Below are 25,720 nucleotides of genomic sequence, written 5' to 3'. Positions count from 1 at the left end.
CTCCTCTCTCTCTGCTCTCTCCCTCTCCCACTTCTCCCTCTCCTCTCTCCCTGCTCTCTCCCTCTCTTCCTCCGCTCGCTCCTTCCCTTTCCTCAGAGTCTTCACCTCCTCCGAGAGGAGTCGCATTCTCTCCGTCTCCTCCTCCTTCCCTTTCCCTCGCTCCTCTTCTCCTTTCCTCCGTAGTTCGTCACATTGAACCTCCAGGCACTGCGCAGCCTCCCCAGCCGTCTCCAGCTCTCTCCCCAGTCGGAGACTCTCGTCGTGGGCCGTGTTGAGTTGGGCCTGGGTCTCCTGTCTCTCCAGCCCCAGAGCCTGGAGCTTTTCCTCATAGTCCCTCCTTAGCTCTGCCTCTACCCCACGATCCCTCTCCTCTGCCTGGACACGGTAGCTCTCAAATTCTACCTGAACCTGGAGGTGTAGAGACACACAGAGTTAATTAACCTGTGGTGATCCACACTGGAACAGACTGGGTAACAGACGGACAAGTTGGACGGACAGACGGGGTACCTGAGCTAGAGTTTCCTGCAGCTCTGAGAGGCGTGTCCTAAGCACTGCCGACTCCTCCCCCTCGGTACACGTCCCCGTGGTAACCTGCCTCAGCTCTTCCTGGTGGGCGTGGCTGACGGCCTGAAGGGCCGCCTCCTGCTCTTCGTTCTTAGTGTTCAGAGAATAGATCACCTGACGTTTTGATTAAAAGAGGGGAGGGCGGAGGTGAGACAAGAGGAAAGAGATTCATATTCAGGTTGATATCTATTGATATGTATTGAGTTGATCAATCAGTAGCCGTTATGTTTTAAACCACACGTTACAGGAAGTCATTCAGGATGTATACAGTTCATATTTTTTAATATATATATTTTTTAACCTTTATTTAACTAGGCAAGTCAGTTAAGAACAAATTCTTATTTTCAATGACGGCCTAAAAACAGTGGGTTAACTGCCTGTTCAGGGGCAGAACGACAGATTTGTACCTTGTCAGCTCGGGATATGAACTTGCAACCTTTCGGTTACTACTCCAAACACTAGGCTACCCTGCCGCCCCAGCTACAGTGTCCACCCAGTGTCATCATAGACTAGAACGGACCCAGACGACTCACTTACCCTCTGGAGCGGGGGGAGGTGTGTGTGTGTGTGTGTGTGTGTCTCTCTCTGTGTGTGTGTCTCTGTGTGTGTGTGTGTGTGTGTCTCTCTCTCTGTGTGTGTGTGTGTGTGTGTGTGTGTGTGTGTGTGTGTGTGTGTGTGTGTGTGTGTGTGTACAACCGAGGAGGGTTTTATGGTGACTCCTCTCTGTCTGCGGTGCACGGCTGGTACAGCACTGTCAGACATTCCCTGCGTGGCTTTAGTGAAGCCCTACCACCCAGCCTAGACGCTATTACCCAATAACTAACGTCCACTAACATGGACCCAAATACCATCTGTAGTATTAGGTCCAACTACCAGGCTCTCTGTCCTCTGTCCTTAATCAGTAGTTTAATCAGTAGTTTAACCAGTAGTTTAACCAGTAGTTTAACCAGTAGTTTAACCAGTAGTTTAACCAGTAGTTTAACCAGTAGTTTAATCAGTAGTTTAATCAGTAGTTTAACCAGTAGTTTAACCAGTAGTTTAATCAGTAGTTTAACCAGTAGTTTAACCAGTAGTTTAACCAGTAGTTTAACCAGTAGTTTAACCAGTAGTTTAATCAGTAGTTTAACCAGTAGTTTAACCAGTAGTTTAATCAGTAGTTTAACCAGTAGTTTAACCAGTAGTTTAACCAGCAGTTTAATCAGGAGTTTAATCAGTAGTTTAATCAGTAGTTTAACCAGTAGTTTAACCAGTAGTTTAACCAGTAGTTTAACCAGTAGTTTAATCAGTAGTTTAATCAGTAGTTTAACCAGTAGTTTAACCAGTAGTTTAATCAGTAGTTTAATCAGTAGTTTAACCAGTAGTTTAACCAGTAGTTTAATCAGTAGTTTAACCAGTAGTTTAACCAGTAGTTTAACCAGTAGTTTAATCAGTAGTTTAATCAGTAGTTTAATCAGTAGTTTAATCAGTAGTTTAATCAGTAGTTTAACCAGTAGTTTAATCAGGTGTGTGTAGGGTACTGGAGGAGTAGTTTAACCAGTAGTTTAATCAGTAGTTTAACCAGTAGTTTAACCAGCAGTTTAATCAGGAGTTTAATCAGTAGTTTAATCAGTAGTTTAACCAGTAGTTTAACCAGTAGTTTAACCAGTAGTTTAACCAGTAGTTTAATCAGTAGTTTAATCAGTAGTTTAACCAGTAGTTTAACCAGTAGTTTAATCAGTAGTTTAACCAGTAGTTTAACCAGTAGTTTAATCAGTAGTTTAACCAGTAGTTTAACCAGTAGTTTAACCAGTAGTTTAATCAGTAGTTTAATCAGTAGTTTAATCAGTAGTTTAATCAGTAGTTTAATCAGTAGTTTAATCAGTAGTTTAACCAGTAGTTTAATCAGGTGTGTGTAGGGTACTGGAGGAGTAGTTTAACCAGTAGTTTAATCAGTAGTTTAATCAGTAGTTTAATCAGTAGTTTAACCAGTAGTTTAACCAGTAGTTTAATCAGTAGTTTAACCAGTAGTTTAACCAGTAGTTTAATCAGTAGTTTAACCAGTAGTTTAATCAGTAGTTTAATCAGTAGTTTAACCAGTAGTTTAATCAGTAGTTTAATCAGTAGTTTAACCAGTAGTTTAATCAGTAGTTTAATCAGTAGTTTAATCAGTAGTTTAATCAGTAGTTTAATCAGTAGTTTAATCAGTAGTTTAATCAGTAGTTTAATCAGTAGTTTAACCAGTAGTTTAATCAGTAGTTTACCCAGTAGTTTAATCAGTAGTTTAATCAGTAGTTTAATCAGTAGTTTAACCAGTATTTTAATCAGGTGTGTGTAGGGTACTGGAGGAGTAGTTTAACCAGTAGTTTAACCAGTAGTTTAATCAGTAGTTTAATCAGTAGTTTAATCAGTAGTTTAATCAGTAGTTTAATCAGTAGTTTAATCAGTAGTTTAACCAGTAGTTTAATCAGGTGTGTGTAGGGTACTGGAGGAGTAGTTTAACCAGTAGTTTAATCAGTAGTTTAATCAGTAGTTTAATCAGTAGTTTAACCAGTAGTTTAACCAGTAGTTTAATCAGTAGTTTAACCAGTAGTTTAACCAGTAGTTTAATCAGTAGTTTAATCAGTAGTTTAACCAGTAGTTTAACCAGTAGTTTAATCAGTAGTTTAACCAGTAGTTTAACCAGTAGTTTAATCAGTAGTTTAATCAGTAGTTTAATCAGTAGTTTAACCAGTAGTTTAATCAGTAGTTTAATCAGTAGTTTAATCAGTAGTTTAACCAGTAGTTTAATCAGTAGTTTAATCAGTAGTTTAATCAGTAGTTTAATCAGGTGTGTGTAGGGTACTGGAGGAGTAGTTTAACCAGTAGTTTAATCAGTAGTTTAATCAGTAATTTAATCAGTAGTTTAACCAGTAGTTTAATCAGGTGTGTGTAGGGTACTGGAGGAGTAGTTTAACCAGTAGTTTAATCAGTAGTTTAATCAGTAGTTTAATCAGTAATTTAATCAGTAGTTTAATCAGTAGTTTAATCAGTAGTTTAATCAGTAGTTTAACCAGTAGTTTAATCAGTAGTTTAATCAGTAGTTTAACCAGTAGTTTAACCAGTAGTTTAATCAGTAGTTTAACCAGTAGTTTAACCAGTAGTTTAATCAGGTGTGTGTAGGGTACTGGAGGAGTAGTTTAACCAGTAGTTTAATCAGTAGTTTAATCAGTAATTTAATCAGTAGTTTAACCAGTAGTTTAATCAGGTGTGTGTAGGGTACTGGAGGAGTAGTTTAACCAGTAGTTTAATCAGTAGTTTAATCAGTAGTTTAATCAGTAATTTAATCAGTAGTTTAACCAGTAGTTTAATCAGTAGTTTAATCAGTAGTTTAATCAGTAGTTTAACCAGTAGTTTAATCAGTAGTTTAACCAGTAGTTTAACCAGTAGTTTAATCAGGTGTGTGTAGGGTACTGGAGGAGTAGTTTAACCAGTAGTTTAATCAGTAATTTAATCAGTAGTTTAATCAGTAGTTTAATCAGTAGTTTAACCAGTAGTTTAACCAGTAGTTTAACCAGTAGTTTAATCAGTAGTTTAACCAGTAGTTTAACCAGTAGTTTAATCAGTAGTTTAATCAGTAGTTTAATCAGTAGTTTAACCAGTAGTTTAACCAGTAGTTTAACCAGTAGTTTAATCAGTAGTTTAACCAGTAGTTTAATCAGGTGTGTGTAGGGTACTGGAGGAGTAGTTTAACCAGTAGTTTAATCAGTAGTTTAACCAGTAGTTTAACCAGTAGTTTAACCAGTAGTTTAATCAGGTGTGTGTAGGGTACTGGAGGAGTAGTTTAACCAGTAGTTTAACCAGTAGTTTAATCAGTAGTTTAACCAGTAGTTTAACCAGTAGTTTAACCAGTAGTTTAATCAGTAGTTTAACCAGTAGTTTAACCAGTAGTTTAATCAGTAGTTTAATCAGTAGTTTAACCAGTAGTTTAACCAGTAGTTTAACCAGTAGTTTAACCAGTAGTTTAACCAGTAGTTTAACCAGTAGTTTAATCAGGTGTGTGTAGGGTACTGGAGGACCAGAGTAACCTCTGTGTGTGTGTGTGTGGGGGGGGGGGGGGGGTCTTCCCTCCTCCCTTCCGTTTTCTACATAGTGCAGCATGCTAGTAGTTATCTTTAGACCTACCTCATGTCTGTCTGTCTGTCTGCCTGCCTGTCTGTCTGTCTGTCTGTCTGTCTGCCTGCCTGTCTCAAATAATAACACTATCAGCCAATAGAAACAGACCAACACCTTCTAATAACAACACTATCAACCAATAGAAACAGACCAACACCTTCTAATAGCAACACTATCAGCCAATAGAAACAGACCAACACCTTCTAATAGCAACACTATCAGCCAATAGAAACAGACCAACACCTTCTAATAACAACACTATCAGCCAATAGAAACAGACCAACACCTTCTAATAGTAACACTATCAGCCAATAGAAACAGACCAACACCTTCTAATAGTAACACTATCAGCCAATAGAAACAGACCAACACCTTCTAATAGCAACACTATCAGCCAATAGAAACAGACCAACACCTTCTAATAGCAACACTATCAGCCAATAGAAACAGACCAACACCTTCTAATAACAACACTATCAACCAATAGAAACATACCAACACCTTCTAATAACAACACTATCAGCCAATAGAAACAGACCAACACCTTCTAATAGTAACACTATCAGCCAATAGAAACAGACCAACACCTTCTAATAGTAACACTATCAGCCAATAGAAACAGACCAACACCTTCTAATAGCAACACTATCAACCAATAGAAACAGACCAACACCTTCTAATAGCAACACTATCAGCCAATAGAAACAGACCACCAGTGATTTGTTTCCTGCATCAGGAGAATGGATCACGACTCCCAGGCCTTTTAGAAGAGATCATTGGTTCTGAGGGATCAATGAAGGATCTATAGAGGTGTTATAATGGGTTCAGGAAGGCTTCATTAAGACTTTATAATGTATGTTTTTAGACAGACAGACAGGCAGACAGGCAGACAGACAGACAGACAGACAGACAGACAGACAGACAGACGGACAGACGGACAGACAGGCGGACAGACAGACAGACAGGCGAGCAAACAGGCAGACAGACAGACAGGCAGACAGGCAGGGCCAGCCTACCAGTGCTGATGAACATCAATTCTAATACACACAGACACAAACGCTGACCAGTCAAACTTCAGGCACCACTCACACACACACACACACACTGATTGTCATCTACACACAGAGTGAGTGGACGTGGGAAGATGGAGGAGCCATAACCACATTGTCATGAGTCTTACCAGCTGAGTTATCTATCTATCTATCTCTCTGTCCAGTCTTACCAGCTGAGTTATCTATCTATCTCTCTGTCCAGTCTTAACAGCTGAGTTATCTATCTATCTCTCTGTCCAGTCTTACCAGCTGAGTTATCTATCTCTCTGTCCAGTCTTACCTAGCTGAGTTATCTATCTATCTATCTCTCTGTCCAGTCTTACCAGCTGAGTTATCTATCTATCTCGCTGTCCAGTCTTAACAGCTGAGTTATCTATCTATCTCTCTGTCCAGTCTTACCTAGCTGAGTTATCTCTCTGTCCAGTCTTACCTAGCTGAGTTATCTTTATCTATCTCTCTGTCCAGTCTTACCTAGCTGAGCTATCTCTCTGTCCAGTCTTATCTAGCTGAGTTATCTTTATCTATCTCTCTGTCCAGTCTTACCTAGCTGAGCTATCTCTCTGTCCAGTCTTACCTAGCTGAGCTATCTCTCTATCCAGTCTTACCTAGCTGAGTTATCTCTCTGTCCAGTCTTATCTAGCTGAGTTATCTTTATCTATCTCTCTATCCAGTCTTACCTAGCTGAGTTATCTATCTCTCTGTCCAGTCTTACCTAGCTGAGTTATCTATCTCTCTGTCGAGTCTTACCTAGCTGAGTTATCTATCTCTCTGTCCAGTCTTACCTAGCTGAGTTATCTCTCTGTCCAGTCTTACCTAGCTGAGCTCTCTTTATCTATCTCTCTGTCCACTCTTACCTAGCTGAGTTATCTATCTCTCTGTCCAGTCTTACCTAGCTGAGCTATTTTTATCTATCTCTCTGTCCAGTCTTACCTAGCTGAGCTATCTCTCTGTCCAGTCTTACCTAGCTGAGCTATCTCTCTGTCCAGTCTTACCTAGCTGAGCTATTTTTATCTATCTCTCTATCCAGTCTTACCTAGCTGAGCTATCTCTCTGTCCAGTCTTACCTAGCTGAGCTATTTTTATCTATCTCTCTGTCCAGTCTTACCTAGCTGAGCTATCTCCCTGTCCCGTCTTACCTAGCTGAGCTATCTTTATCTATCTCTCTGTCCAGTCTTACCTAGCTGGGCTATCTTTATCTATCTCTCTGTCCAGTCTTATCTAGCTGAGTTATCTTTATCTATCTCTCTGTCCAGTCTTATCTAGCTGAGTTATCTTTATCTATCTCCCTGTCCCGTCTTACCTAGCTGAGCTATCTTTATCTATCTCTCTGTCCAGTCTTACCTAGCTAGGCTATCTTTATCTATCTCTCTGTCCAGTCTTATCTAGCTGAGTTATCTGTATCTATCTCTCTGTCCAGTCTTACCTAGCTGAGTTATCTATCTCTCTGTCCAGTCTTACCTAGCTGGGCTATCTTTATCTATCTCTCTGTCCAGTCTTATCTAGCTGAGTTATCTTTATCTATCTCTCTGTCCAGTCTTACCTAGCTGAGTTATCTATCTCTCTGTCCAGTCTTACCTAGCTGAGTTATCTATCTCTCTGTCCAGTCTTACCTAGCTGAGCTCTCTTTATCTATCTCTCTGTCCACTCTTACCTAGCTGAGTTATCTATTTCTCTGTCCAGTCTTACCTAGCTGAGCTATCTCTCTGTCCAGTCTTACCTAGCTGAGCTATCTTTATCTATCTCTCTGTCCAGTCTTACCTAGCTGAGCTATCTCTCTATCCAGTCTTACCTAGCTGAGCTATCTCTCTGTCTTGTCTTACCTTTTATCTATCTCCCCTGTCTCTTACCTTGGTTATCTGAGCTATATCTTCTATCTCCCCTCTCTTACCTTGGTTATCTGAGCTATATCTTCTATCTCCCCTGTCTCATACCTTGGTTAGCTGAGCTATATCTTCTATCTCCCCTGTCTCTTACCTTGGTTATCTGAGCTATATCTTCTATCTCCCCTGTCTCTTACCTTGGTTAGCTGAGCTATATCTTCTATCTCCCCTGTCTCATACCTTGGTTAGCTGAGCTATATCTTCTATCTCCCCTGTCTCATACCTTGGTTAGCTGAGCTATATCTTCTATCTCCCCTGTCTCTTACCTTGGTTATCTGAGCTATATCTTCTATCTCCCCTGTCTCTTACCTTGGTTAGCTGAGCTATATCTTCTATCTCCCCTGTCTCATACCTTGGTTAGCTGAGCTATATCTTCTATCTCCCCTGTCTCTTACCTTGGTTATCTGAGCTATATCTTCTATCTCCCCTGTCTCATACCTTGGTTAGCTGAGCTATATCTTCTATCTCCCCTGTCTCATACCTTGGTTATCTGAGCTATATCTTCTATCTCCCCTGTCTCATACCTTGGTTATCTGAGCTATATCTTCTATCTCCCCTGTCTCATACCTTGGTTAGCGGAGCTATATCTTCTATCTCCCCTGTCTCATACCTTGGTTAGCTGAGCTATCTTCTTGCACATCTTGCCATGCATCTGATAGTCATATAGCTCCTGCTCTATGTTCGGTAAGTCTGCTGCAGTCCCGTTTAGGCTACCGGAGCCTGGCCCGGGGGGCTGCGGGGCTTTACCGGCACCCGAAGACATCATAATCCCCACGAGACAACTTCCACCAGCTATTAGGATCCAAATGAATAATGGAACAAAACGAAATTCCCGGTAATGCTCTCTCTCCGGTTTGCCTCAGAGGTTTGTGTGTTTCTTCCTTCTGTAAGTGAATAACAATCCCCTCCGCTGCGGCGGAAAAGCAGCCAGCGCAATAGTCATGGTGAGAAACGTAAACGTAAATCGGTGAGGTTCTCTCGCCAACTTGCTTTCCCCTCTCTCTCCTCTGCCCAGTGCTCGCTGCGCGGAGGTCACCGGCTCCAATTCCATCGGGGACGCGCTTGCCTCACGCCAGCAGTCCCACCGCTGTCTGTCAACCGATTTGTTTTCTTCTTTTAACCGGGGAGCGCTCGAGGATGAAGGCATGTGTCCCGACCACCTGTCTCTCGAGCAGCAGGGGCGGAGAGGGCGTATGGAACATTACCGTAGACAGCTCGCGCTCTCCCTCTCGAGCAGAGCGCACTGCTGCAGTGCTGCTACGCCCCTCCCCGGTTCTGCTGTAGTGTCGATCCACACACACACTCACACAAAACACACGCACGCACACACACACAAAACACACGCGCACACACGCACACGCACACGCACACAGGATGAAAGGCTTTTCAATTAATCAATTGACTTATTGCATAGATTCATCAGGAGTATTTGCAGGTGAACTCCCTGCCTATTCCAGTGATAAGTCTGTTTAATAAGTCCATATTTATTATTCTAGACCTATTCACTAGGTCCAGTATAGCCTCTATCAACGTTTTAATTCAAAAGGGATTCTATCCTGTATCACATTCTATCCTATATCACATTCTATCCTATATCACATTCTATCCTATATCACATTCTATCCTGTATCACATTCTATCCTATATCACATTCTATCCTATATCATATTCTATCCTATATCACATTCTATCCTATATCACATTCTATCCTGTATCACATTCTATCCTGTATCACATTCTATTCTAGATCATATTCTATCCTACATCACATTCTATCCTGTATCACATTCTATCCTGTATCACATTCTATTCTAGATCACATTCTATCCTATATCACATTCTATTCTAGATCACATTCTGTCCTATATCACATTCTATCCTGTATCACATTCTATCCTGTATCACATTCTATTCTAGATCATATTCTATCCTATATCACATTCTATGCTAGATCACATTCTATCCTATATCACATTCTATTCTAGATCACATTCTATCCTATATCACATTCTATCCTGTATCACATTCTATTCTAGATCACATTCTATCCTATATCACATTCTATTCTAGATCATATTCTATCCTATATCACATTCTATTCTAGATCACATTCTATCCTATATCACATTCTATTCTAGATCATATTCTATCCTATATCACATTCTATCCTATATCACATTCTATTCTAGATCACATTCTATCCTGTATCACATTCTATCCTATATCACATTCTATCCTGTATTTTTTTTTAAATTAACCTTTATTTAACTAGGCCAAATGTGCGCCTATGGGACTCCCAATCACCTGCCGGTGGTGATACAGCCTGGATTCGAACCAGGGTGTCTGTAGTGACGCCTCTAGCACTGGGATGCAGTGCCCTTAGACCTCTGTGATACAGCCTGGATTCGAACCAGGGTGTCTGTAGTGACTCCTCTAGCACTGAGATGCAGTGCCCTTAGACCTCTGTGATACAGCCTGGATTCGAACCAGGGTGTCTGTAGTGATGCCTCTAGCACTGGGATGCAGTGCCCTTAGACCTCTGTGATACAGCCTGGATTCGAACCAGGGTGTCTGTAGTGACTCCTCTAGCACTGAGATGCAGTGCCCTTAGACCTCTGTGATACAGCCTGGATTCGAACCAGGGTGTCTGTAGTGACGCCTCTAGCACTGAGATGCAGTGCCTTTAGACCTCTGTGATACAGCCTGGATTCGAACCAAGGTCTGTAGTGGTGCCTCTAGCACTGAGATGCAGTGCCTTTAGACCTCTGTGATACAGCCTGGATTCGAACCAGGGTCTGTAGTGACTCCTCTAGCACTAAGATGCAGTGCCTTTAGACCTCTGTGATACAGCCTGGATTCGAACCAGGGTGTCTGTAGTGACGCCTCTAGCACTGAGATGCAGTGCCTTTAGACCTCTGTGATACAGCCTGGATTCGAACCAGGGTCTGTAGTGACTCCTCTAGCACTGAGATGCAGTGCCTTTAGACCTCTGTGATACAGCCTAGATTCGAACCAGGGTCTGTAGTGACTCCTCTAGCACTGAGATGCAGTGCCTTTAGACCTCTGTGATACAGCCTGGATTCGAACCAGGCTCTGTAGTTTAGACCTCTGTGATACAGCCTGGATTCGAACCAGGTTCTGTAGTTTAGACCTCTGTGATACAGCCTAGATTCGAACCAGGGTCTGTAGTTTAGACCTCTGTGATACAGCCTGGATTCGAACCAGGCTCTGTAGTTTAGACCTCTGTGATACAGCCTGGATTCGAACCAGGCTCTGTAGTTTAGACCTCTGTGATACAGCCTGGATTCGAACCAGGTTCTGTAGTTTAGACCTCTGTGATACAGCCTGGATTCGAACCAGGGTCTGTAGTGATACAAGCTGCTGTATAGCCATTACTATTCTGTCACTCTATACATCCTCAAGTTCCCGCTGCTGACCTAAATAACAGGAATACAGCGGTTTGGTGAGTAGAGACAGAGTGGAGCCTCGTGCCCTTCCCACGGGTGTGTTCTGTTCTGACCTCCATGCCTTACCGTACAGCTGCCAGCACGCCAACAGCTGCGGCCTTCACAGCCCGGGAAACAACAGACAGGCAGACAGACGGCAGATAGAGACACACTGAAAGTATTCAGACCCTTTGACTTTCTTCCACATTTTGTAACTTTACAGCCTTTATTCTAAAATGGATTTTAAAAAATAAAATAAAAATCCCCCTCATCAATCTTCACACAATATCCCATAATGACAAAACAAAAACAGTTTTTTATAAACTTTAGCAAGTCTATAAAAATAAATAACACATTTAGGCTTACTCAAAATAGATAAAATAAGTACATTTCACATTTCAGAAAATATTGTATTTATGGCAGTCTCAGCTCATGTCGTGCAGGCAGATAAATGTCCATTGTGAGGGGCAGGGCGATGGAGGCCCAGGTGGATAAATGTCCATTGTGAGGGGCAGGGTGATGGAGGCCCAGGTGGATAAATGTCAATTGTGAGGGGCAGGGTGATGGAGGCCCAGGCGGATAAATGTCCATTGTGAGGGGCAGGGCGATGGAGGCCCAGGCGGATAAATGTCCATTGTGAGGGGCAGGGCGATGGAGGCCCAGGTGGATAAATGTCCATTGTGAGGGGCACGGCGATGGAGGCCCAGGCAGATAAATGTCCATTGTGAGGGGCAGGGCGATGGAGGCCAAGGAGGATAAATGTCCATTGTGAGGTGCAGGGCGATGGAGGCCCAGGAGGATAAATGTCCATTGTGAGGGGCAGGGCGATGGAGGCCCAGGCGGATAAATGTCCATTGTGAGGGGCAGGGTGATGGATGGGGCAGGCAGACGAATGTCCATTGTGAGGGGCAGGGTGATGGATGGGGCAGGCAGACGAATGTCCATTGTGAGGGGCAGGGCGATGGAGGCCCAGGTGGATAAATGTCCATTGTGAGGGGCAGGGCGATGGATGGGGCAGGCAGATAAATGTCCATTGTGAGGGGCAGGGCGATGGAGGCCCAGGAGGATAAATGTCCATTGTGAGGGGCAGGGCGATGGAGGCCCAGGTGGATAAATGTCCATTGTGAGGGGCAGGGCGATGGATGGGGCAGGCAGATAAATGTCCATTGTGAGGGGCAGGGCGATGGAGGCCCAGGAGGATAAATGTCCATTGTGAGGGGCAGGGTGATGGAGGCCCAGGCGGATAAATGTCCATTGTGAGGGGCAGGGCGATGGAGGCCCAGGCGGATAAATGTCCATTGTGAGGGGCAGGGCAATGGAGGCCCAGGCAGATAAATGTCCATTGTGAGGGGCAGGGTGATGGAGGCCCAGGTGGATAAATGTCCATTGTGGGGTGAAGGGCGATGGATGGGGCAGGCAGATAAATGTCCATTGTGAGGGGCAGGGCGATGGAGGCCCAGGAGGATAAATGTCCATTGTGAGGGGCAGGGTGATGGAGGCCCAGGCGGATAAATGTCCATTGTGAGGGGCAGGGCGATGGAGGCCCAGGCGGATAAATGTCCATTGTGAGGGGCAGGGCAATGGAGGCCCAGGCAGATAAATGTCCATTGTGAGGGGCAGGGTGATGGAGGCCCAGGTGGATAAATGTCCATTGTGGGGTGAAGGGGGTTATATTCGCAATTCTCTGAGGGCCTAGAGAACCCGCTATAGTGCTTTCAGGGGCGTCATGCACCCCCAAAATCGGAGGAGGCACAAAGTACTAGGTGTGGATGGCTGGGGGGGTGGCCTTGAGTGGGGATGAATCCCCATAACATAAATTGAAGAATTTTGAATTTTTCAAACAACTGAAACAGCTTTTTCCTGCAGCCATGTCAAAAATATATATTTTTAAATTCTGTATTTAGTGCAGAAAAACTACAAGGGTTTTTGAGAGAAGTTCTTGAAGAGAGAGAGAGGATGAGTAAACATTTAACCTAGTAGGGATTTCTTCAAATTCAAACAAAAAACATTTAACCAGGCATTCAGTTAAGAACCGATTCTAATTTACAGTAACGGCCTACCGTGGGGAACAGTGGGTTAACTGCCTTGTTCAGGGGAACAGTGGGTTAACTGCCTTGTTCAGGGGAACAGTGGGTTAACTGGTCTAGGAACAGTGGGTTAACTGCCTTGTTCAGGGGAACAGTGGATTAACTGCCTTGTTCAGGGGAACAGTGGATTAACTGCCTTGTTCAGGGGCAAAACGACAGATTTTTACCTTGTCAGCTCGGGGATTCGATCCAGCAACCTTCCCGATTATTGTCCCAATCCTGGTGGGTTTGTTGGGGATAGTGGTGTTTATTTAGGGTTAGATGGTGGTGCAATTATTTATATTCCCATTTTGTTGTAAAAAAACCCCCAAAATATTATTCCCACTCGGACTTGTGGAAGGTCGGAAAGCCACATGATGAGGGAGAGGGAAAAAATATTTTTTACAAGGAGCTGGGTAGAGACTTTTTTTTTCTTCTATTGTGTTATTTGACTGTACGTTTGTTTACTCCATGTGTAACTCTGTGTTGTTGTTTGTGTCAAACTGCTTTGCTTTATCTTGGTCTGGGTCGCAGTTGTAAATGAGAACCTGTTCTCAACTGGCCTACCTGGTTAAATTAAGGTGAAATAAAAATTAAAAAAATAAAAAGAAAGGGAATGACGTTGTCAACACAAATCTCGCCTCTCGCGAGACTGGCAGTTACATTTGAAAACAGGCGGCAGACGCAGAAACGACTCGAGTTGTCAATAGCAAGTAAGAACAAACGGAAATCGCAATTTATTATTGATCTGTTATTTACGAAATAAACTATATTGGCAATATTAATTATTTTGTGAAACATATCATTCCCCGGTTTCCAACCTCTTTGGTACTTCTTGAGACGGATGTTTTTCCTGTCCGAAGGGAGCTTGAGGAGTGGCTGGAGGGATGAGAAACATTAGCCGGTTAGCTTCGTTAGCCAGCTATTTATTTAGCTTTTAAAACAAGTTAATTAATTGGATAATAGGGGACTTTATGTGAGAGCTTTTCTAGCCGAAGAGGACGGGTGAGATATTCGTCTGGAATAGTGAAATGGTGTCATGTTTAAAGAAAGTTTCGCTAATTAAAACTAGAGTTAGATAACCAACGTCGTTAATACTGTAGCTGCTACGACGTTGGCTATGGTAACTAAACAGCGTTACTAGGTAGCTAAACAGCGTTACTAGGTAACTAAACAGCGTTACTAGGTAGCTAAATAACGTTACTAGGTAGCTAAATAACGTTACTAGGTAACTAAATTAACGTCGAAGAGCCACAAACAATGCTTGTTGTTGGATGTTTAACCCAATTTTCCGGTCACATACATCGACTGTTTCCCTTCATTGTAGAATACGTTAACTAGGCTTATTGTCGTTTTTGTGCTAACTAGCCAGCTGGTGTAGTTTAATGCCTGTGTTTGTTTGAATGATAAGGTTGTAGCTGTCCGTTTTGTTTCTCCAGGAGAGAAAAGATGACTGGGGAAAATGAGTTGGCGATAAAAGAGGCGTTTCAACGCGCTCAGAAAGGACACAACAACAAGGCTAAACTGGTGGCCAGTCTCAAGAACACATACAACAAGGTACACATGCCGATAAACACACACAAACACCTGTAAACACACACACACACACATACTGTACAACAAGGTACACACGCCTATAAACACAAACAAGCACCTGTAAACACACACACCTATACAATCAATCAAATGTATTTATAAAGTCCTTTTTTACATCAGCTGATATCTCAAAGTGCTGTACAGAAACCCAGCCTAAAACCCCAAACAGCAAGCAATGCAGGTGTAGAAGCACGGTGGCTAGGAAAAACTCCCCTATGTAAACGCACACATACTGTACAACAAGGTACACACACATGTTTAAATCACTGTTTCTGTTCATCCTCTTTATAACCAGTAAGAGAACCACCATCCTTACCCAACCTGTTTCCTGTGTGTCTGTCCTGTGTACCTGTCTGTCCCCGTGTGTCTGTCCTGTCTGTCCGTCCTGTGTACCTGCCTGTCCCCATCTGTCTGTCCTGTCTCTAGTTAGAGGACAAGACGTTGTTCCACGAGGAGTTTATCCAGTACCTGAAACATGCCATGATCGTGTACAAGAGAGAACCGGCTGTGGAGAACGTGATAGAGTTCGTCTCCAAATTCTCCACCAGCTTCCATACGCCTTCCGGAGAGGAGGAGGATGAAGAGGACGAGAACCCCTTCCTCAGTTACATGTTCAACTTCCTGTTGGAGGTAGGACAACTCTTGAGTCCCAAACTATCTCTTCTGTACTGCATTGCTTTTAACCAGGGCCCTATGGTAGTAGGTTAGGGCTGTGAACTATCTCTTCTGTACTGCATTGCTTTTAACCAGGGTCCTATGGTAGTAGGGCTAGGGCTGTGAACTATCTCTTCTGTACTGCATTGCTTTTAATCAGGGCCCTATGGTAGTAGGCTAGGGCTGTGAACTATCTCTTCTGTACTGCATTGCTTTTAACCAGGGCCCTATGGTAGTAGGCTAGGGCTGTGAACTATCTCTTCTGTACTGCATTGCTTTTAACAAGGGCCCTATGGTAGTAGGCTAGGGCTGTGAACTATCTCTTCTGTACTGCATTGCTTTTAACCAGGGCCCTATGGTAGTAGGCTAGGGCTGTGAACTATCTCTTCTGTACTGCATTGCTTTTAACCAGGGCCCTATGGTAGTAGGCTAGGGTTGTGAACTATCTCTTCTGTACTGCATTGCTTTTAACCAGGGCCCTATGGTAGTAGGCTAGGGCTGTGAACTATCTCTTCTGTACTGCATGATAATGGTGACAGAGGACAGGTTGATATCTAGATTTATTTAGGTAACACCACACAGTGTGACGTGATAATGGCGACAGATGTCTGGTCAGGTTGATATCTAGATTTATTTAGGTAACACCACACAGTGTGACGTGATAATGGTGACAGATGTCTGGTTGATATCTAGATTTATTTAGGTAACACCACACAGTGTGACGTGATAATGGTGACAGAGGACAGGTTGATATCTAGATGTATTTAGGTAACACCACACAGTGTGACGTGATAACGGTGACAGATGTCTGGTTGATATCTAGATTTATTTAGGTAACACCACACAGTGTGACGTGATAATGGTGACAGAGGACAGGTTGATATCTAGATGTATTTAGGTAACACCACACAGTGTGACGTGATAACGGTGACAGAGGACAGGTTGATATCTAGATGTATTTAGGTAACACCACACAGTGTGACGTGATAATGGTGACAGATGTCTGGTCAGGTTGATATCTAGATGTATTTAGGTAACACCACACAGTGTGACGTGATAACGGTGACAGAGGACAGGTTGATATCTAGATGTATTTAGGTAACACCACACAGTGTGACGTGATAATGGTGACAGATGTCTGGTCAGGTTGATATCTAGATGTATTTAGGTAACACCACACAGTGTGATGTGATAATGGTGACAGATGTCTGGTCAGGTTGATATCTAGATTTATTTAGGTAACACCACACAGTGTGATGTGATAATGGTGACAGATGTCTGGTCAGGTTGATATCTAGATTTATTTAGGTAACACCACACAGTGTGATGTGATAATGGTGACAGATGTCTGGTCAGGTTGATATCTAGATTTATTTAGGTAACACCACACAGTGTGATGTGATAATGGTGACAGATGTCTGGTCAGGTTGATATCTAGATTTATTTCGGTAACACCACACAGTGTGATGTGATAATGGTGACAGAGGACAGGTTGATATCTAGATTTATTTCGGTAACACCACACAGTGTGACGTGATAATGGTGACAGAGGACAGGTTGATATCTAGATTTATTTAGGTAACACCACACAGTGTGATGTGATAATGGTGACAGAGGACAGGTTGATATCTAGATTTATTTCGGTAACACCACACAGTGTGATGTGATAATGGTTACAGAGGACAGGTTGATATCTAGATTTATTTAGGTAACACCAAACAGTGTGATGTGATAATGGTGACAGATGTCTGGTCAGGTTGATATCTAGATTTATTTAGGTAACACCACACAGTGTGACGTGATAATGGTGACAGAGGACAGGTTGATATCTAGATGTATTTAGGTAACACCACACAGTGTGACGTGATAATGGTGACAGAGGACAGGTTGATATCTAGATTTATTTAGGTAACACCACACAGTGTGACGTGATAATGGTTATAGATGTCTGGTCAGGTTGATATCTAAATTTATTTAGGTAACACCACACAGTGTGATGTGATAATGGTGACAGAGGACAGGTTGATATCTAGATTTATTTAGGTAACACCACACAGTGTGATGTGATAATGGTGACAGAGGACAGGTTGATATCTAGATTTATTTAGGTAACACCACACAGTGTGATGTGATAATGGTGACAGAGGACAGGTTGATATCTAGATTTATTTAGGTAACACCACACAGTGTGATGTGATAATGGTGACAGAGGACAGGTTGATATCTAGATTTATTTAGGTAACACCACACAGTGTGATGTGATAATGGTGACAGAGGACATATTTGTTTTGTGCAGAAAACAGAATTTGAGTTACTTGTTTAACTTAATGAGCTGGGATGTCTGTCCAGGCAAATAGTTTGTCATAAAATTGTTAGCATTTAGCTAGCGTTCACTATGGGATTTTACATGTACTCGTTAGCATTGCTAACCTTCAGATTGAAAATGAAGTGTGTTGAGTGGCAGTGATATCCCATGGTGGCACAAGGTCGGTAGAACTATCGCTATACGGCTCAAGACTATATGTTAGTACTTACCCTTTTTAGTAGATAGGAGGCGGCTTGGGACACAGACAGCCTGTCACAGTATCTGATATAAACCAGGATCTTAAAGGACTGCTGTGGAAACTGTATTAATCGTTGTAGTCTGGTGATACTGGTGTCATGACAACACTACTCTGACTGTACCACTGGACTGATCAGGACATCTGCAATGCCAGTAGTCAAGGTATTGATGCTACTTCTCTGCTGCTAACCCAAGTGTGTGTCCTCCCCCCTTCAGTCCCACAAGGCCAACAGCCACGCGGTGAGGTTCCGTGTGTGTCAGCTGATCAACAAGTTGCTAGGCAGCATGGCGGAGAACGCCCAGATCGATGATGACCTGTTTGACGGTATCCACCAGGCCATGTTGGTCCGAGTCACGGACAAGTTCCCCAACGTCAGGATCCAGGCCTCTCTGGCCATGGCTCGACTACAGGAACCACAGAACCACCAATGTCCCACTGTTAATGGTACTGATACTACAACACACTGTCAGGGTCCAGACCTCTCTGGTCACGACTAGACTACAGGAACCACAGAACCACCAATGTCCCACTGTTAATGGTACTGATACTACAACACACTGTCAGGGTCCAGACCGCTCTGGTCACGACTAGACTACAGGAACCACAGAACCACCAATGTCCCACTGTTAATGGTACTGATACTACAACACACTGTCAGGGTCCAGACCTCTCTGGTCACGACTAGACTACAGGAACCACAGAACCACCAATGTCCCACTGTTAATGGTACTGATACTACAACACACTGTCAGGGTCCAGACCTCTCTGGTCACGACTAGACTACAGGAACCACAGAACCACCAATGTCCCACTGTTAATGGTACTGATACTACAACACACTGTCAGGGTCCAGACCTCTCTGGTCACGACTAGACTACAGGAACCACAGAACCACCAATGTCCCACTGTTAATGGTACTGATACTACAACACACTGTCAGGATCCAGGCCTCTCTGGTCACGACTAGACTACAGGAACCACAGAACCACCAATGTCCCACTGTTAATGGTACTGATACTACAACACACTGTCAGGATCCAGGCCTCTCTGGTCACGACTAGACTACAGGAACCACAGAACCACCAATGTCCCACTGTTAATGGTACTGATACTACTACACACTGTCAGGATCCAGACCTCTCTGGTCACGACTAGACTACAGGAACCACAGAACCACCAATGTCCCACTGTTAATGGTACTGATACTACAACACACTGTCAGGATCCAGACCTCTCTGGTCACGACTAGACTACAGGAACCACAGAACCACCAATGTCCCACTGTTAATGGTACTGATACTACAACACACTGTCAGGGTCCAGACCTCTCTGGCCACGACTAGACTACAGGAACCACAGAACCACCAATGTCCCACTGTTAATGGTACTGATACTACTACACACTGTCAGGGTCCAGACCTCTCTGGTCACGACTAGACTACAGGAACCACAGAACCAACAATGTCCCACTGTTAATGGTACTGATACTACTACACACTGTCAGGGTCCAGACCTCTCTGGTCACGACTAGACTACAGGAACCACAGAACCACCAATGTCCCACTGTTAATGGTACTGATACTACAACACACTGTCAGGATCCAGGCCTCTCTGGTCACGACTAGACTACAGGAACCACAGAACCACCAATGTCCCACTGTTAATGGTACTGATACTACAACACACTGTCAGGGTCCAGACCTCTCTGGTCACGACTAGACTACAGGAACCACAGAACCACCAATGTCCCACTGTTAATGGTACTGATACTACAACACACTGTCAGGGTCCAGACCTCTCTGGTCACGACTAGACTACAGGAACCACAGAACCACCAATGTCCCACTGTTAATGGTACTGATACTACTACACACTGTCAGGATCCAGACCTCTCTGGTCACGACTAGACTACAGGAACCACAGAACCACCAATGTCCCACTGTTAATGGTACTGATACTACTACACACTGTCAGGGTCCAGACCTCTCTGGTCACGACTAGACTACAGGAACCACAGAACCACCAATGTCCCACTGTTAATGGTACTGATACTACAACACACTGTCAGGATCCAGACCTCTCTGGTCACGACTAGACTACAGGAACCACAGAACCACCAATGTCCCACTGTTAATGGTACTGATACTACAACACACTGTCAGGGTCCAGACCTCTCTGGTCACGACTAGACTACAGGAACCACAGAACCACCAAAGTCCCACTGTTAATGGTACTGATACTACAACACACTGTCAGGGTCCAGACCTCTCTGGTCACGACTAGACTACAGGAACCACAGAACCACCAATGTCCCACTGTTAATGGTACTGATACTACAACACACTGTCAGGATCCAGGCCTCTCTGGTCACGACTAGACTACAGGAACCACAGAACCACCAATGTCCCACTGTTAATGGTACTGATACTACTACACACTGTCAGGGTCCAGACCTCTCTGGTCACGACTAGACTACAGGAACCACAGAACCACCAATGTCCCACTGTTAATGGTACTGATACTACAACACACTGTCAGGGTCCAGACCTCTCTGGTCACGACTCGACTACAGGAACCACAGAACCACCACTGTTAAAGCTTCCTGTCTCTCCGTCTCTCTCTCTCCGTCTCTCTCTCTCCGTCTGTCTCCGTCTGTCTCTCTGTCTGTCTCTCTGTCTGTCTCTCTCCGTCTGTCTCTCTCTCTCTGTCTCTCTCTCTCTCTCTCTCTCTCTCTCCGTCTGTCTCTCTCTCTCTCCGTCTGTCTCCGTCTGTCTCTCTGTCTCTCTGTCTCTCTCTCTCTCTTCTCTCTGTCTCCTCTCTCTGTCTCTCTCTCTCTCTCTGTCTCCTCTCTCTCTCTGCCTCTGTCTGTCTCTCTCTCTGTCTCTCTTTCTCTCTCCTCTCGTCCAGCCTATCTGTTGATCTTGGAGAATGATTCCAACCCGGAGGTTCGTCGAGCCGTTCTGTCCTGCATCGCCCCCTCCTCTCTCACCCTCCCCAAGATCCTGAAACGCACCAGGGACGTCAAGGAGAGTGTCCGCAAACTGGCTTACCAGGTACACACACACACACACACACACACTAAACTGGCCTTACAGACCTGAACCCAGTTTAAACACACACTAAACTGGCCTTACAGACCTGAACCCAGTTTAAACACACACTACACTGGCCTGACAGACCTGAACCCAGTTTAAACACACACTAAACTGGCCTGACAGACCTGAACCCAGTTTAAACACACTAAACTGGCCTTACAGACCTGAACCCAGTTTAAACACACACTAAACTGGCCTGACAGACCTGAACCCAGTTTAAACACACTAAACTGGCCTTACAGACCTGAACCCAGTTTAAACACACTACACTGGCCTGACAGACCTGAACCCAGTTTAAACACACACTAAACTGGCCTGACAGACCTGAACCCAGTTTAAACACACTAAACTGGCCTTACAGACCTGAACCCAGTTTAAACACACACTAAACTGGCCTGACAGACCTGAACCCAGTTTAAACACACTAAACTGGCCTTACAGACCTGAACCCAGTTTAAACACACACTAAACTGGCCTGACAGACCTGAACCCAGTTTAAACACACACTAAATTGGCCTTACAGAAATGAACCAGAGAGTTTTAATGACTGTGTGTGTTTCAGGTCCTGTCAGACAAGGTCCACATCAGAGCTCTGAGTATCGCCCAGAGAGTCAGTCTGCTGCAGCAGGGTCTCCACGATGCCGCAGGTACAGACACACACACACACACACACACACACACACATTTGACAAGCCCGTAGAATAGGTCATCTGTTTACCTCGTCGGCTAGTTGATCTGTTTACCTCGTCGGCTAGGTGATCTGTTTACCTCGTCGGCTAGGTGATCTGTTTACCTCGTCGGCTAGTTGATCTGTTTACCTCGTCGGCTAGTTGATCTGTTTACCTCGTCGGCTAGTTGATCTGTTTACCTCGTCGGCTAGTTGATCTGTTTACCTCGTCGGCTAGTTGATCTGTTTACCTCGTCGGCTAGGTGATCTGTTTACCTCGTCGGCTAGTTGATCTGTTTACCTCGTCGGCTAGTTGATCTGTTTACCTCGTCGGCTAGGTGATCTGTTTACCTCGTCGGCTAGGTGATCTGTTTACCTCGTCGGCTAGGTGATCTGTTTACCTCGTCGGCTAGGTGATCTGTTTACCTCGTCGGCTAGGTGATCTGTTTACCTCGTCGGCTAGGTGATCTGTTTACCTCGTCGGCTAGGTGATCTGTTTACCTCGTCGGCTAGGTGATCTGTTTACCTCGTCGGCTAGGTGATCTGTTTACCTCGTCGGCTAGGTGATCTGTTTACCTCGTCGTCTAGTTGATCTGTTTACCTCGTCGTCTAGTTGATCTGTTTACCTCGTCGGCTAGGTGATCTGTTTACCTCGTCGGCTAGGTGATCTGTTTACCTCGTCGGCTAGGTGATCCGTTTACCTCGTCGGCTAGGTGATCCGTTTACCTCGTCGTCTTGTTGATCTGTTTACCTCGTCGGCTTGTACAGTACCTCATAATGACATCACATACCTCATAATGACATCACATACCTCATAATGACATCACATACCTCATAATGACATCACATACCTCATAATGACATCACATACCTCATAATGACATCACATACCTCATAATGACATCACAAACCTCATAATGACATCACATACCTCATAATGACATCACAATACCTCATAATGACAATGCAAAAACAGGTTTAGACATTTTTTTACATTTATGAAAAAAATAAATACTTACTTGCATAAATATTCAGACCCTTTGCTATGAGACTTGAAATTAATCTCAGGTACATCCTGTTTCCATTGATCATTCTTGAGGTGTTTCTTCAACTTGATTGGAGTCCACTTGTGGTAAATTCAATTGATTGGACATGATTTGGAAAGGCACACACCTGTCTATATAAGGTCCCACAGTTGCCAGAGCAAAAAACAAGCCATGAGGTTGAAGGAATTGTCCATAGAGCTCCGAGACAGGATTGTGTCGAGGCACAGATCTGGGGAATGGCACCAAAACATTTCTGCAGCATTGAATGTCCCCAAGAACACTGTGGCATCCATCATTATTCAATGGAAGACGTTTGGAACCACCAAGACTTCCTAGAGCTGGCTGCCTGGACAAACTGAGAAATCGTGGGAGGAAGAGCTCTGACAGAGCTCCAGAGTTCCTCTGTGGAGATGGGAGAACCTTCCAGAAGGACAACCATCTCTGCAGCACTCCAGTCCTTTATGGTAGAGTGGCCAGACGGTAGCCACTCTCCTCAGTAGAAGGCACATGACAGCCCGCTTGGAGTTTGCCAAAAGTCACCTTAAGGACTCAGATCACGAGAAACAAGATTCTCTGGTCTGATGAAACCAAGATTTAACTCTTTGACCTGAATGCCAAGTGTCAAGTCTGGAGGAAACCTGGCACCATCCCTACGGTGAAGCATGGTGGTGGCACCGTCCCTACGGTGAAGCATGGTGGTGGCACCGTCCCTACGGTGAAGCATGGTGGTGGCACCGTCCCTACGGTGAAGCATGGTGGTGGCACCGTCCCTACGGTGAAGCATGGTGGTGGCACCGTCCCTACGGTGAAGCATGGTGGTGGCACCGTCCCTACGGTGAAGCATGGTGGTGGCACCGTCCCTACGGTGAAGCATGGTGGTGGCACCGTCCCTACGGTGAAGCATGGTGGTGGCACCGTCCCTACGGTGAAGCATGGTGGTGGCACCGTCCCTACGGTGAAGCATGGTGGTGGCACCGTCCCTACGGTGAAGCATGGTGGTGGCACCGTCCCTACGGTGAAGCATGGTGGTGGCAACGTCCCTACGGTGAGGCATGGTGGTGGCACCGTCCCTACGGTGAAGCATGGTGGTGGCAGCGTCACTACGGTGAAGCATGGTGGTGGTGGCAGCATTGTGCTGTGGGGTTGTTTTTCAGCGGTAGGGAGACTAGTCAGGATCGAGGGAAATATGAACAGAAGATCTCAGGACCTCAGACTATGGTGAAGGTTCACCTTCCAACAGGACCCTAAGCACACAGCCAAGACAATGCAGGAGTGGCTTCGGGACAAGTCTCTGAATGTCCTTGAGTGGCCCAGCCAGAGCCCGGACTTGAACCCGATCAAACATTTCTGAAGAGACCTGAAAAAGTGCCTTGCTCAAGGGCACAACGGCAGATGTAATACATGGGATCAGAGAGCAGCAGCCTTCCATTGTCAATACCAGTGATAATAATTAAGGGTTTCATATGACACCATTTTCAGTCATGGTTTTGGCCCATGGCGTTGTTGTTCGAACAAGGCGCGGGCGCGTCGTCCAGGTTTGGCCGGTGGTAGGCCGTCATTGTAAATAATAATTTGTTCTTAATTTAACTGACTTGCCGAGTTAAATAAAGGTTAAATAAATGTAAAAAATAAAAATCTAGCAATTGTTTTAGGGGGAGGAACCCCCTCTTGGACTCACCCCCCCCCCCACCCTGCTATACATTTTTTGGTGTGTGTCTATAACTCTGTGTGTCTGTGTTGTAGAATCGGTGAGGCAGGTGGTGCAGGTCCGTCTCCTCCCAGCCTGGCTGAATCTTCTCCAGGGTGATGTGTTGGAGCTGTTACACAAACTGGATGTAGAGAACTGCTCTCAGACCGCCCTGGACACACTGACCGCTCTGTTCACACACACACCTCAGGACCAGCTGCTCCACCACCGCCTTCAGCTGGACGACAGGTACACACACACACACACACACACACACACACACACACACACACACACCGCCCTGGACACACTGACCGCTCTGTTCACACACACACACACACACACACACACACACACACACACACACACACACACACACCGCCCTGGACACACCGCCCTGGACACACTGACCGCTATGTTCACACACACACCTCAGGACCAGCTGCTCCGCCTTCAGCTGGACAACAGGTCCATTACACACACGGCTGGCTGGCTGTCTGACCGGCTGGCCGGCTGTCTGACCGGCTGGCCGGCTGTCTGACCGGCTGGCCGGCCGTCTGACTGGCCGTCTGACCGGCTGTCTGACCGGCTGGCCGGCTGTCTGACCGGCTGGAGAGCTCTGTGTGAGACTGGCTGACTGTGTCTCTCTGTAGGATGCTGGTCCCGGCTGGGTCTCTGTCCTGTGAGAGCGTGTTGTACTGGAGAGCTCTGTGTGAGACTGGCTGACTGTGTCTCTCTGTAGGATGCTGGTCCCGGCTGGGTCTCTGTCCTGTGAGAGCGTGTTGTACTGGAGAGCTCTGTGTGAGACGGGCTGACTGTGTCTCTCTGTAGGATGCTGGTCCCGGCTGGGTCTCTGTCCTGTGAGAGCGTGTTGTACTGGAGAGCTCTGTGTGAGACTGGCTGACTGTGTCTCTCTGTAGGATGCTGGTCCCGGCTGGGTCTCTGTCCTGTGAGAGCGTGTTGTACTGGAGAGCTCTGTGTGAGACTGGCTGACTGTGTCTCTCTGTAGGATGCTGGTCCCGGCTGGGTCTCTGTCCTGTGAGAGCGTGTTGTACTGGAGAGCTCTGTGTGAGACTGGCTGACTGTGTCTCTCTGTAGGATGCTGGTCCCGGCTGGGTCTCTGTCCTGTGAGAGCGTGTTGTACTGGAGAGCTCTGTGTGAGACTGGCTGACTGTGTCTCTCTGTAGGATGCTGGTCCCGGCTGGGTCTCTGTCCTGTGAGAGCGTGTTGTACTGGAGAGCTCTGTGTGAGACTGGCTGACTGTGTCTCTCT

General features: G+C 45.1%; 2 protein-coding genes across 8 annotated transcripts in view; one reads left to right on the top strand and one right to left on the bottom strand.

The window, feature by feature from the left end:
• Positions 1 to 51: 51 nt before the first annotated feature.
• LOC118948739 (protein FAM184A-like) lies at positions 52 to 8,882 on the bottom strand (the record flags this gene model as incomplete). The annotated part of the gene is made up of 3 exons (XM_036973488.1): positions 8,238 to 8,882; positions 508 to 678; positions 52 to 408 (listed from the first exon to the last, which is right to left on the bottom strand). Coding segments are annotated over exons 1-3 (684 nt in total), but the record flags the coding sequence as incomplete, so codon positions are not given.
• Positions 8,883 to 13,759: 4,877 nt separating this feature from the next.
• LOC118936640 (condensin complex subunit 3-like) overlaps positions 13,760 to 25,720 on the top strand; it is an 81,110-nt gene continuing 69,149 nt past the window's right edge. For 2 of the 7 annotated variants that reach the window (XM_036973507.1, XM_036973502.1), the window contains exons 1-7: positions 14,012 to 14,043; positions 14,579 to 14,696; positions 15,162 to 15,365; positions 18,169 to 18,397; positions 20,861 to 21,006; positions 21,611 to 21,695; positions 24,505 to 24,697. In XM_036973507.1, coding sequence (XP_036829402.1) covers positions 14,027 to 14,043; positions 14,579 to 14,696; positions 15,162 to 15,365; positions 18,169 to 18,397; positions 20,861 to 21,006; positions 21,611 to 21,695; positions 24,505 to 24,697 — 992 coding nt within the window. In that variant the 5' untranslated portion in view covers positions 14,012 to 14,026. The other 5 variants (XM_036973503.1, XM_036973504.1, XM_036973506.1 and 2 more) reach the window with 5 other exon arrangements.

Source organism: Oncorhynchus mykiss, unplaced genomic scaffold, assembly GCF_013265735.2.
Source record: "Oncorhynchus mykiss isolate Arlee unplaced genomic scaffold, USDA_OmykA_1.1 un_scaffold_259, whole genome shotgun sequence".
NCBI lineage: Eukaryota > Metazoa > Chordata > Actinopteri > Salmoniformes > Salmonidae > Oncorhynchus > Oncorhynchus mykiss.
The sequence above is the reverse complement of the archived record's forward strand: the minus strand, read 5'-3'. Positions and strand labels throughout refer to the sequence as shown.